This window comes from Ahaetulla prasina, chromosome 1 (genome assembly GCF_028640845.1).
Source record: "Ahaetulla prasina isolate Xishuangbanna chromosome 1, ASM2864084v1, whole genome shotgun sequence".
Classification (NCBI taxonomy): Eukaryota; Metazoa; Chordata; class Lepidosauria; order Squamata; family Colubridae; genus Ahaetulla; species Ahaetulla prasina.
Window position 1 is genome coordinate 266,734,241 of NC_080539.1, and position 13,848 is coordinate 266,748,088.

At 39.6% G+C, this 13,848-nt stretch overlaps 1 protein-coding gene across 2 annotated transcripts; it reads left to right on the forward strand.

The window, feature by feature from the left end:
• The first annotated feature begins 1,031 nt into the window (after positions 1-1,031).
• Positions 1,032-7,899, forward strand: LOC131185531 (pleckstrin homology-like domain family A member 2). 2 transcript variants are annotated; one of them, XR_009152179.1, is made up of 2 exons: positions 1,032-1,794; positions 4,353-7,899. XR_009152179.1 is itself a non-coding variant. In XM_058158065.1 (2 exons), the coding sequence occupies exon 1, from the start codon at positions 1,249-1,251 to the stop codon at positions 1,690-1,692; it is 444 nt and encodes a 147-aa protein (XP_058014048.1). In that variant the 5' UTR covers positions 1,032-1,248; the 3' UTR covers positions 1,693-1,734; positions 4,353-7,899. The 2 variants fall into 2 exon arrangements, 1 of the variants encoding a protein (XP_058014048.1); XM_058158065.1 differs by having other exon boundaries at positions 1,032-1,734.
• The last annotated feature ends 5,949 nt before the right edge of the window (positions 7,900-13,848 follow it).

Here is a 13,848-nt window from a genome sequence, read left to right on the forward strand (position 1 = left end):
TTTTCATATAAATGTTAATATTTGTGTTCCTACATATATGCCTAAATGTACGTTTTAAATGTCTGTGAATGAACAATGGATGCTTCCACGCATGGACAATAATGCCCGTTTTCCCTGACTTAGCAACCTTAGTTGCTAAGGAGTGAGTTGGACTTCTGGATTAGGATGTAATGTAAGGAGGAACTCTTCACTTGGGTTTGCATCACCCTTGTCAAAGGCAGGCCATTGCAGTATCTCTGGTTTTTGTAGATCAAGTCCTGTCTGACAATGCTCAGCTTGCTCAGCTCTCCAAGATCAGCTAACTTCACTCTGTAACAAGCATCCAAGAAGTATAGAGAAATCAGGAGCTGGATATGCCACGACAAAATCCTCTTTCCTTCCAGCATCCTAACCGATCTATGATGTGTTTATTATACCTCTTCTTCTTTACTTCCTCTTTTACCACTTTGAGTGCCCAGGGAGATACAAAGTTCTGTTTCTTTTTTGTCTTCTGGTGGCCTGGACCATTGTTAGTTGATATTGTTGTAGTCCTGTGTCTTTGCTGTTGCTTCCTTGTTATACTTCACTAATTAAAAAAAAAAGAGAGAGAAAACTCTTCCCATTTTGAATTCTGAACTCCGAACCTCTGGCAATTGCGCGCGATGGTCCCTTCCACGCACGAATGCGCCACCATAACTTCAGCGCCTACAAAAGTAACTTCATTCACTTCGCCTCGAAAATAAGACTTTTAGGTAAAGGCGGCTCACGTATTCGGTTACCGTAAGATAGTGCAATTTTTTCCATATCCAAGTAAGGAAAAAAAATCGGAAATTTGCATTCGATCTTTCCGTCGAATTATCGCCCCCCCGCCCTTTTAGCGCCGATCATCGCAATCCTTACAGCAGCCGCCAAGAAGCGCCTTTCGTTTCAATTGTCTCCGTCTCGCCGGACCAAGCCTCCCCCAGGGGGCGCGATCTGTAGCTTGGGTTAAAAGAAGGCGGGCGGAGAACAGAGGGAGGAGCCCCGGCGTCTGGCACCAGGGAATCGAGCGACAGCGTGGGCGGAGAGGCTCACGGCAAGGTGGAAGCCGCCCACCGCGACTCCGAGGCCATAAACGGAGCTCTTCGCTCAATATAGCAAGACGCGCAGCACCGGCACCCGACAGAACAGAGCGGGCTGAGTCGGCGTCGTTGTCGCGGGGCGCGGCGGCGGTGCAGGAGCAGCAAAGCGAGAGCGGGCCGGGAGCGCGCGGCGGCAGCAGCGGGCAGAATGAAAGGGCCGTCGGTCGGGCCGACGTCGGAGGTGATCCGCGAGGGCGAGCTGGAGAAGCGCAGCGACAGCCTCTTCCAGCTGTGGAAGAAGAAGCAGGTGGTGCTGAGCAAGGAGAGCCTGAGCCTCTTCTCGCCCGAGGGAAGCGGCGGCAGCGGCGGCGGCGGCAGCAGGGCCCGCGCCAAAGAGCTGCGCTTCGGCTCCATCCAGAAGGTGGACTGCGTGGAGCGCACCGGCAAGTACGTCTACTTCACCATCGTCACCACGGACCGCAAGGAGATCGACTTTCGGTGCCCGGGCGAGAGCTGCTGGAACGCCTCCATCACCATGGCGCTCATCGACTTCCAGAACAAGCGCGCCATCCAGGACTTCAAGAGCCGGCAGGAGGCCGTCGAGCAGGCGGCGGCGGGCAGTCGCGACCGGCGCTTGGCTCGGGCGCCCTGAACCCCGCGCCCGCCCAGTCTCCCGCGAACCAGCCTAGCCGAGGTGAGAGGACGTAGATGGTTCCCAAGGGCTGCGGACAAGCGTCCGGAAAAGATTCAAGAGGTTGGCGGCACGACGATTGATTCCTCTTCAATGTTGGTTCCCCTTTAGTTATGCACTCACACACCCCACCCCACCCCCGCCACCGCTCCTTTATTCTCTTGCCAGCCGTCGGTTTTTCTTGGAGACGAGATTGAGGGTTCCGGTTCCTTAAGTGGGCAGTGAAGGAACCTAAATGAAAGGCGCCTTTACAAAAGGGGCTTCTCGGTAGCTGGCCTCTTGCCTAGACGGAATGGACATTGTTAGGAAAGTGAGCCGCAAGCCTAATGTGTTTGCTAATGAATTGGGCTATTCCCTGTATAGAGTGTAGCACAACATGCTAGGTAAACCGTGGTTAACAAATCGCAGTGGCTGTTTTTGCATAGGGAGCTAAGCCAGCTAAATTATTATGTGAGTACTGGTGTGGTTCACACATCGAACTGAGATACCCTGTATTTATCTGTGAGCAAGATGACTCTGTATTTTAGACTGCTATCCTTCAAAAAGGGAACTTAAGAAAAAACATAATTTGCTTTTTCTGCAAATGTGAGATGATAAAGCCATTTAAAAAGCTAATTATTGGAGGGTAGGGAGAGATAAAAATGTTTTTTGATTTTATATGTTTGATTTTATATGTTTGATTTTTGCTTCACCATTGACATTTGTAAATCCTGGTTTAGTCTGATGGCCAAAATTAGTTTAAGATGGAGAATCCAAGCTGCAGAATCACATAGATTTTTTTTTCATAGTGAACATGGGAAGAACTTAACCTTTTTCCTGCTGTTTTTTTAATAATGATCTTGCAATGAAGCCTTATAGCCAACTATTTTGTAATCACTATCTTCTTCTCTTTTTAAACTAGCATTTTTACCATGTGCAAGTCATGTCCTGACCAACATGGACATGTGCAAATATAGTGTTATATACATGCACTTTCCAATTTTTCTAAATTACTGTCTAAAATTCCCAGTCATCATAGTGAGGGCTCGGCATTGCTTCAGGTTTAAAGACAAAATAAAACGATGCTTTGGAGTACATATTAGCAACTTCCTAAATCAAATACATCTTTTCCCAGGTTTGCACTGTTCCTACCAAGCCTGCGTGGTTGCGGGGAGAGATGCTGTTGCTTTAAGCAGTTGTTAAGCACAGCTTTTGGTTTTTTTAACACGATTACTGGTCACCCGGAGTGGAAATGCTTTGCTAATAATACAAGGGATGCAGGATAGAAATTGACTACAATTAGCTACTGAACTAGTACTGACTTCTTCAGAAATGTGTTCACTTTCTTTGTCTCTTGAGTAACTAGAGCTATGGGTGACACATACAGCTTCTAGTTCTAGAAATGCATATTGAACTGCAGGATGAAGTCACCAAGGCTGCAGCTAGCATTTTTGCTAGGAGGCAGTGATCTGTAGAAGTAGCCAGAAATGCAACGGATATACCTACCTTAAATCAACAACAGATCATCCTTTTCCCAGCCTGATAACCAATCTTGCTAGAGGATTCATTGATACAAACTATTAGTAATTGTAACTGTAACCACTAAGGAAGAATGAGTATCATTGTTCTTGTAATGGGGGATGCAGGGTAATTTTAAAAATTCTATTAATGCTATTTATATACTTCTGGCTTAACATTTTTCTTGGTTTTATTAAAACATAGTTAAAATGGAGGTGCCCAAAGGCAAAAGGAGAGCTTCCAACATTTAAGCAACGTTATACAGTTTTCAAAGTGAACATAGCACTTATTTCTAAAATACATATATTCAGTTGCTTATTAAAGACTAGTGGAACATTGTGAAACACATGTCTTAGCAATCATCCTTAGGGTTGAAAGTTTTTTTTGGAGATCCCTGTAAGATATGCTTTGATCCTTTATTGCCGAAAGCTTATTGTGTCTTTGTATCTCTCTGAATGGGGCTTGCCCTGTCATTTGAGAAGCCCATGGAAGTTCAGGTCCTTTGCAGTAGGTGTGTCACAGAGTTTCATCAATTCCAAGTACCCTAGTGCTTTCTCCAGTCAGATGCCTTCCAAATGTCCTGAGGCCATAATCGTCCCCTTCCCAATTCCCAGCATTGGTTTTTATGGATTGGTCAGTTTGAGTGCCAACACAAATAGAACACCCCAGATTGGAGAAAAGTACTCTCAAAACACTTTGCTAATGAGAAGTCACTCAGCCAAGCATCTCTAAGCTGGAGGCCAAATTTGACCAGTAAAAGCAAATCAGAATCTTACAGACCCAAACCTAAATATGTTTCCACCACTTCATGATGTTGAGAAAGTAGCTCTTATTCACTGTGTAAGTGAGGCAAACATTTACCATTGTGCTAAGCCACTTTTGGTTTCTGATCTGAAAAGTAACTGTTGCTTTACTGATACTATTTTTAAGAAGTCATCTTATTTAAACCGTAAATAAATTTAAGGAGAAGCCTTGTATACAATTTGTTCGGAAACTAAAGAAATATAATAATGTGTGATATGTGTATTGCATTTGGGTAGGGAAAAATTGATTTGTTTATTCTGTTGAGAAATATTTGCTATCTTTTATTCCATTGATTTTTCTCCCCTTTTCTCCTGTTCTAGAGCATGACCATGGAACACAAACAAGATTTAATAACTTGGATTGTGCTGGTGCAGGAAATCAATGAAGAAAAGCAAAGAAGGATGAGATGGAAGTTGCTAGATTTCTTCAGATCGAATGAAGCTGCTGAATTGAATAGTTGAACTTTCACCGAAAAGCACTTGCAAACCAAAGACCCTTTGAAAAACCAAAGTCTGGTTAACCAAGCAAGAGATCCAGCTTGCAAACTGCTATTTTCTTTTCTATTTATAAGATAGACAATTCTGCACCATTTGGTGGGGGAAAGTACTTTTAAATTATTTGTAATAGCTGTATTTTATATTTTTGATGAACATTTTTAATATTGCTTTTTGTGTTCACGTGTCCATTCCAGATAAACTGTTCTTTTTATCTTTGTATCCCAAATAAGTCTCATGGACAGAAATTTTGTAATGCTCAAGAGTATTCTGATTTTGGAGTAGTCTGATAAATGCAGTATTTTACAGGCATCTGACCTCTGAGAAATATTGTCATGTCTGGCTGAAATTACTTTCAAATAGCAGCACAAAAATTATGTAATTGTGAACTAATTTTGACTCATGAATGGCTAAATAAAATTTCACCCTGGGTTCAAAGTATAGTAGAGGGACTGAGAAGCCTTTAATCTATAGACCGTCTGGGTGCAGCCTTTCTCACCCTCTCCTGAACCTTCCACACACCATTTTTCCCCCATGTTAAAAAGGGGCTGGTAGGAAGACAAGATGATGTTCAATACCTAATTCACTTACAGCTTTGAACCAGGGAGGAATTCTGACAAATTTATTAAAGTATCCCATACTCATTTCTGATATTTTTAGCCACTTTTAGGGAGTGTAGAAAATTATTCTACTTATAAAAACAGCCATTTCTCTGCTTGCATAAGGTTCTCGAGATTGAAATTCATGTACTGCCTTTTGGAGAGAAATTAAGACTATTATTTTCAGTGGAACCCATTTCCAACTAGGTGACCTCTTTGCTAGGCCACATAATTCTATTGGTGTTAGCTTTTTATGAAAGCATCCTCAAACCCCCTAATGTTGGCATATTACATGACGCACATTGTTTTCTTTTTTAAAAAAGTGATAATTTGGAACAGCAGTGAAAGCTTTGCAATTGTCATGCACTAATTCACTTGGAGAAGACTGAATTAAAATTAACTCTAATTAGCAACACCTGGTCAGCATATTGCTCTGCAATGTAATTTCCTCAGTGCATCACTCAGGCGTTTGAGATAATGCTAGAAGGTTGTCTGGCTAGCATCAGCAATCCTGATAAATTACGTGATGCACAATTAAACAAGAGTCCAAGAAAACCTCCAGGCTAGCCGTTCTCTTGCCACCCCACAGAGAAGGGGGTTCAGGTTTCCTTGATCAAAGCCCATTTGAGAAGAAGCTTTGATAAGTTCCAGATGCCATCACAATTGCCTTACTCTCCCATCTCTGTTTTGGAACTGCAGACCTAAAGAGTCCCTGGTCCACAACTCAATAGCCTCGCTAAATTAACATTTTGACTATTTCACAGAAATAATGCCTTCATCAGAATGTTCCTGGGGAAGGAGGCAAAGGGATAACTTTTCCATGAGTGTTATTTTTAAAAGCTCCAGAACACAATGTTTTAATGAATCAGAAGAGATTTATTTGATGAAAATGTTAAACAGATTACAAATGTTTCTGATGAGTAGAAATTTGGGGTTAAGGTAATTGGTTAATATGTCAATTTTACCTGTCTGTTCAAGGTAAAGTTAAAATCATGGTGATTGCACCAAGGTCTTTCTCAGCAACATTATGGATCTATTTGCCTTTGCTGTTTTCCAGAAAATCTTTTGACTTCTAGTCCAGCATTAGCTTTCAAGACTATTTAGTCCAGGACTGTCAAACACTCGGCCCGCGGGCCAGATGCGTCACGCATTGGCCATGTCCATGTCCAGTTTAGCGAAGGAGAAAAATGTCATGACACATTATGTGATGCTGCTGTGACGACGCGAAGTTTGACACTCCTCGGTTGTCAAATACTGTACTGCTACTTCCTGAACTGCTAATCTGTTTTAGAGTACTGGAAGATTTCTTATTATTTTGCTTCTTTTTTTGGGGTGTGTGTGTAAATTACTTTAGTAGCTTAAAGCAGTGCACATAGCCTTCCCTCTTCCACTTTTTCTCATAACATAACCAAGATAGGTTAGGCCTAAAGAGACTGTTTGGTCCCAAAATCACAGTGTGACCCTCCATGGACTAGAACCTGTTGTCTCTGCTCATGACCCAACACACTGGTCTCCTTTGGTTCAACTATCGTAACTTTTTCTATTCCCATAAAGTAAATCATTGAGCATCAGCATATCTCAGCCAAACCTAATCTAGGTTATCTAGCAGTTTTCATTATAGCTATTAATGATCTGCTTGGAGGTTGGGGTAGGTTTCCTGTTTCAATGCTTCTTCCAAAAACAATTACAGTAAGTGGCACAGCAGAACTCAATACAGCCAAACTGGGCAATGTGCAGCTCTCGTGATACTGAATCCCGACTTACAGAATGAGAATTTTAATTCAGCATATTTGGAGGGGGAGAAGATGCTCATCAATGGAAAGACAAAAAGGAAAAAAAATTGCATCATCTTAATTGAATCCAACCTCATTCTGTCAAGGTTAGAACTAAAGCATCATTTGGATGAAGCTGTGAACACCTGGGAATCAAAAAAACACTAGCACAGGACTTCCTGCAAAGTTGCTTCCTTATTTAGCATTGTAGAATTACAGGTTCAAGCAGCGACTGTCTTTCTATGCTTGTTTACTATTTATTAACACAGCTTTAAAATAATCTTTCAGTTATCAGGGCACTGTACAGATGAAGTAAGGACAAAGTAATTTGAACAGGAAAATCACACTGATAAGAAGAGGAAAAACTACAGAGTAAGCATACAAAAATCAAATGACTAAAATACCTGGGTAAGATTTGAATGAATAAAACTTGCTATGCTTCCATTTCCAGGAGTAAATTTTTCTGTAGCTGGAGGCCCACAGCTGAGATGGTTTCTGTCTCATTATGACATTAAATTTATCAAGAGGGGTACTGCTCTTTTTGGGCCCCATACCATTTAGGATTTTAAAACAGAACCCTGGTTGCACATGATAACTGCAGCAAGATAATATGCACAAAAATGAAACATCCATAATGGAGGAATGGTTGGCAAAGATGGTAGAATTAACAGATATGCCAAATTGACTTGTTTGATTAGGGAAAAGATGATAAGCACATTTATTAGCAATTGGAACCCCTTATGGATTTTTGCTGAAGAAAGAAAACAATGAACTTGTAATTAGAAAAGGTAAACTATGAAAAGAAGGAAATTACGATGTAACCTTAAGAGAAAGGGTGAAATATAAATTCATTTATAACTACCTAATATTAGAAGGCAGTTCTTTATAACCCTTTTTCTTTATCTGTTTACTGTTTTTTATTTCTTCTCTAAAATTAGTATTGTTTTTATCTTGTTAAACATTCATTTAATAAAAATTACATCCACACAACTGCACACTAGGATATCGGTGTAATTAGTTTTGATTATAACATGTATAGATAAGAAAAAATTTCAATAAATATTCTTTGGTAAAGAAGAAAAGATCTTGGATCAGTCATAATGAGGTCTTTCAGGAACCAGCATAGCTTGAAAGAAACATGTATACCCTTCTCCATAATTAAGAGGGAATGCAAGCACCATTGCACAATGCCATGGTAGATATCGGATCTCCTTAGATAGCTGTTTTAACTCCTGCATTACAGAGTGGTCAGTGATGCTCTCGCATGGCAGTGAAATATCACTGGGCCAATTACATAAAGACTTCATTGTGTGTGTCTCTTCAATTTCTTTTCATATTTTTTAATACATTTGGAATCTATTCAGCTTTTATTCCACATTGTCTTCTTGCAGCCTGACCCTAAATTCTGCTTAGGGTAAGAAACCAAGTCCAGGTAAGCTTAATACATTTATTAAACCAATATAAATTGTGGATTTTGTTTTTTTCTTTGCACCCAAGGGCTATAAAGTTCCTAAATGTCATAATGGAGATTTGGCTGATACTATTACTGTATTGGATGCCAATTTGATTGTGAAAACTTTGAATCATATCAGATTGATTCATGTCACTAGCAGGTTTTTTTTTTCCTTTTAAGACTGTCATTTCCCCAAACTAAAACTGTGACACGGAAGTTATTATGTACAGTTATATAGATTTCATCTAATACCAAATGGTATCATCTTTTGCATGTCTATTCAAAGTGGCTCTCACTTCTAGGAAGAATGTCATAGGGTTGCAAGCTAAATTATTCAAAGCTTGCCAAGTCTACAACACAGGTTCACTGAAAGAGGCCTTGAGAAACAATAGAATAGAGCCCCTTGATAGTTCTATAATTAGTCTGGTGGAGTGTGGATCATTTGGTCCCTTTTAGGCATCTTTGTTGACACCATAGTACTCTTAATCTTAGATATTCATAGAAGTGACAGGTGATATATATATATATTTAATAAATGATTATGGTAACTTGCAGAGTCAGTCAGATATTTAGTGTGCATTTGACATTTTTATCTACTTATTGAGGACCCGGGAGAGGCAGAGAGGACCTGGAAGAGCAGGCTGCAGAGAAAATTGCAATCCTCTATGCTGTTCTCCCTTCCTATTTAAGCCTTCGCCCCAGCAGAGTTGCTTATCAAAAGCTCAACCTTGAAATAGGTGGGTTGGAGGAGGAGATGTATTTTTAAAGCAGTGTAGCTGCAGCAGCTGCCAAATAAAAGAAATGGTCTTCATAGAGGTGGAAGGAGCCAGAAGAAAAAGAAGCCCAGCCCAATGTTGCGAATGTATCTGTGTGATATATACTGCCCATTAAAGATGTAGAGATTCTAGAAAGGCTGCAGAGAAGAGCAACAAAGATGATTAGGGGACTGGAGGCAAAAACATATGAATGGTTGCAGAAACTCAGTATAATAAGTTTATGTAAGTTTAATGACAAGAAGGACTAGGGGAGACATGATCGCAGTGTTCCAATATCTCAGGGGTTGCCACAAGCTATTCTCCAAAGCACCTGAGGATAGGACAAGAAGCAAGTAATCAAAGAGAGAAGCAACCTAGAACTAAGGAGAGATTTCCTGACAGGACAATTAATCAGTGGAACAACTTGCCTCCAGAAGTTGTGAATGCTCCAACACTGGAAGTTTTTAAGAAGGTATTGGATAATGATTTGTCTGAAGTGGTGAAGGTTTTCTTGCCTAAGCAGGGGATTGAACTAGAAGACCTCCAAGGTCCCTTCCAACTCTGTTATTCTATTTTATTCTAATAAAGGAAAAAATAGCAAAAGAAGAAAATCCTAGAGAGATGGGGGGAGGGATTTAAAAACAGAGCAGGGTCAATAAAAATACTGTTGTATACTAGTGATATGTTATAGTAGTTATGGTAATAGTATGCTGATAGTAGAAATAATAAATAATATAGAAATAATATAGCAAAGAAGAACAAGTAATAGCACAGCATAGCATAGTGAACATTGTGCAATACCAACAGTAAGAGAAGTAGGATATAGTATGATAGACATTGAAGCAATTCAAATATCTGTATATTTCACTTTTGTATCTTATAGTTTTTTCAAAATAAAATATCTCCCTTATAGAAAATCCAGGCCTAGAGTCCAATGCTTTTGTGGATCTTTTGAGTTTGAACTAGATGTAGTTTAAAAAGAACCAGTGACACAGATATTGTTGTCTGGTGATGTTAAAGGGATCCTCGCAGGATGTAAGCGTTCCAAGTAAAACTGATTGATAGTGATTTTGTCAGTGCCGATGATGTTCAAGTGGTGCTCTAGATGTTTGAGGATTGCATTCAAGGTACCTGTTACTATTGGTACTATCTTTGCTTTATTTTGCCAGTTGTTTTACTTCTATTTGCAGGTCTTTGCATATTATTTTCTCCAGTTCTTTCTCTTCTATTCGGCTGTCTTCAGGTACTGCAATATGCACCAGCCAGATTTTTTTTTTTTTTTTTGCTTTTATTGACAAACAACTGGAACAATCCTTCTGGGGAAGGTTATATGGTAGGGGCTTGTCTGCTTGAATTCTAAAGACCCTGAACGCTTGTTTCATTTTCTATCACTTTCTCTATTGTGTGGTCCCACCAGTTCTTGTTTGCAGGCAAGATATTTCTTGTGAGATATTCTAATACGCCATTTGCTGTCCTTTGTCCTGTGTCACTCAGTACGATTTTGCAGCAGTTAATAAGGTGGACCATCGTTTCTTCTGTTTCTTTGCAGAAAATGCAGCTGCTTCTTTTGCTGTTGTTGATCTTGGTATGTGTCAAGTTCTTCACAGGAACCTATAATTATTGCATTGTATTGGTATAGTATACAGCAGGGGTCACCAACTTTTTGGACCTCAGGGATCCCTAAATTCAGAATTTTAAATCCTGCAGACCACTAATGTGAATATTTTAAAAAGATAAAATAGTATTTAGTGCAATATAAAAAAATGAAAATAATTTTTCTGCGGACCACCAAAATTTTCTCACAGACCACCAGTGATCGACGGACCACCAGTTGGTGACCACTGGTATACAGTATGCGAAGATCCAAGTAGTGTTGTCTTTGTCATTGACAGATGGAAATGTTGTCAATGGGCAGCTTTTTGAAGTGTCATCCAAGGCCTTCTGGTTTGGCACTCAGTGTGCCAATAACCCCTGGTACCACACCATGGCCAGCGTATGCATAATTTTTCAGCTTTGATTTTCAAAACTTTAGAATGTTCTTTGTCTTCTAGTCTCCTTGGTATTGCCACAACAATTATCTACATACTTTCTTTTTAACCACAGTTAAATTTGGTCTGTTTTATGACAATGCTTTAATAGTTTGTATTCAGAATTATTATTCATTGCCTTGGCAGATATGAGAACCTTAGGTAGGTTTTACTTTTGTTATTTTATGTAAGTTTTGTTGCAGTTTTGGGATGCAGCATTCTTCTTACGCATCACTCAGATTTTAAACTCTCTGAATCTACATGCCAACATTTACCATTTATTTTTTCCATGTTAAGTACAGCAACCATGGGAGAAACCACTCCTTCATCCAGATTCCCTAGATGGTGACCCAGACTGTCTTGTAATTTGGCTCTGATATACAGGTAACTCATGATTCATGCTTCCAGTCCATCCCAACCTCATTTTTTTCATCATCTCTCTGCCCTGCCCATGTAGTGAAACTAACACAATGCCTTGTCAGTTTCACCAATGCTGTGTCCATTTATTACAGACATCAGGGAGAACAAGTGGATAATTAGTACATTCCCTAAGGAATAACCAGGACAAAAGAGCTGTAAAGAGTGTGTCTTGGAAGGAACATGCCTCTTTAAAGCTGAAAACTCAGATAGAAACAAAGTGTCAGCTTTGCAGAGATTCCTGTGTTTTTCACCAGCAATGATAAACATATGTGAAATTATCTAGCCTTGGATGGGGAGCTTCTGGAGAGAAGTTTCATTGCAGATTTGCCCGATTTTAATTTAGGTCTAACTCTGCAGTACTAGAATGCATTCATTTGCATGTGCACACAGGCACACACTTCATTATAGAAAAGTAACTGGTGGAGATTTACTATTGGCAGTGTGCGGGTGTGAGGAGAGAGGTTGGTCTTAATGTTTTTTCCAGTGCCTATATTCCTCTACAAAACAGACACATACAGTATATCTTCATGGCATCTTTCATGACAAGGTTCAGTTCATGGGTGGATACACTTTTTGGCTGCTGCAGTAGACAGTCACAGAAGATAAGAAGTGTAAAATTTGGGTTACAGAAAGGATTGTTAAAGTATCTACTCCTTTCCCTGCTTCAGATTTCTTCTGTCTTTCTCAAATTGTTTCTAAATAATATTAGAGCTATTTTACTTTCACATCGTATGAAATCTATTATCACAAAACACATTTTTTCCTCAACAAGAACCACACAAACAAGAGAAATCTAAATATGATTCCCAAATCAAAAATTGATACACCCTTTAATGTAGTCTGGAGTCTAAGAACAATATTATCCAGCAATGGATTTTTCTTTACCTCCACCCCCCCATCCCCATGCCTTTCCCCAGGGACCAAAATGGCTGATTTTTCTTCTGAGCAAATCGGAGGAAAATATGTTTTTAAACAAGCGAAACTCTTGACTATCCCCAGAGTGCAGGATTTGCTCAGAACATAAGATTTAGGGATAAACTTTGAAATGTCTTGCAAATATCATTGGTGCAGTAAGGAACCAGTGGAGCTGAAAATAAGGTATTTGGTGGAAGCAACACGGGGAGAGAATTAGCTTTGTTTCATGTTTCTAATGCTTTCCTGCCCCTTTTATTTCTTGAAGAACAGGTATGGGATTATAGATCAGTTTACAAACCAGTAAAAAGACATTATTGTATAAACAGGACAATGGTTAGAGGAAAGGGGAAGTAATTTGATCATTTGGAAGTCTCCTTGTGAGAACATACATAAATCACTTCATGCTGGCAGAGCCATTGCTGGCAGGCCTGGCTCAGCCTGAATCTCTCCTGATCTATAGCCCAAGCAGCTTCAAGACATTATTTGTCAAGATGCTCCAGCATGTAAAATTGGCCCTAAAGCATTTCCTGCTCCGTTTCCTGATTCCTCTTCTTTGCAGCAATTGAATAAAGGACCTTTTTAAAACATACCCAAAAGAATGCGGTTGCTTTTCTCAAGGAAACAATTCTCTCCTTTCTCAACTCTCTGATGCTATAGAAATATTATTGGGCATCAAGCTATTTGTAGCCTACCAAGATTTCATGAATTTTTAACCTATATGCTGAATATATATATTGAGAGAAGCTGGATTGCAAGAAGACAAATGTGGTTTCAAATTGACGGATGTAATTTTTAGTAATCTGTGCTGTGCTTAGATCACTGTAAAAGCTGAAAACGCAAATGATCTTTGAACTCTGGTAATGAAAGTCAAATAGTACAGTGGAAAATGAAATTAAACATAATGAAGAGCAAATTAATAATGTATATAGCAACCAATCTTAGAAATGACAATAAAGATACAGAAGTTATATAGCTTTCTCAGAATAATTTGGGTCCCAATTCGAGCCAGCGTTGCCCAAGAACAAATCAGAATGAAATCCAGACATGCTGTATGGAAAGGAAATGATTTATTAATCCCCAACAGGAGAGGTTTGCTTTAGGAGTAGCCACCGTTAGGGACATACAAATAGGGTTTTATGACAAGAGCCTTTGATGTTATGTAGATTAAGGTATTCCTGCCAGGGACTTTGATTGTGAACTGTATATTAGATGTGTGTATCCAAATATTGTCCTGAGGACATGAAGTCCAAGAAGTAAGATCACCTTCAGATGTGTAGATGCCTTTCTCAGTGTGGATTTATTATGAGGGGTCTGGTATTGTGATTTTATCTTGAGGGCATTTTGTAAATTGCTGGTGGATCAGAGGTGCTTTGGGAAATGT

Bases quoted from the DNA above. Each gene is read 5' to 3' on its own strand.
- LOC131185531 (XM_058158065.1), top strand. From the start codon at position 1,249: ATGAAAGGGCCGTCGGTCGGGCCGACGTCGGAGGTGATCCGCGAGGGC.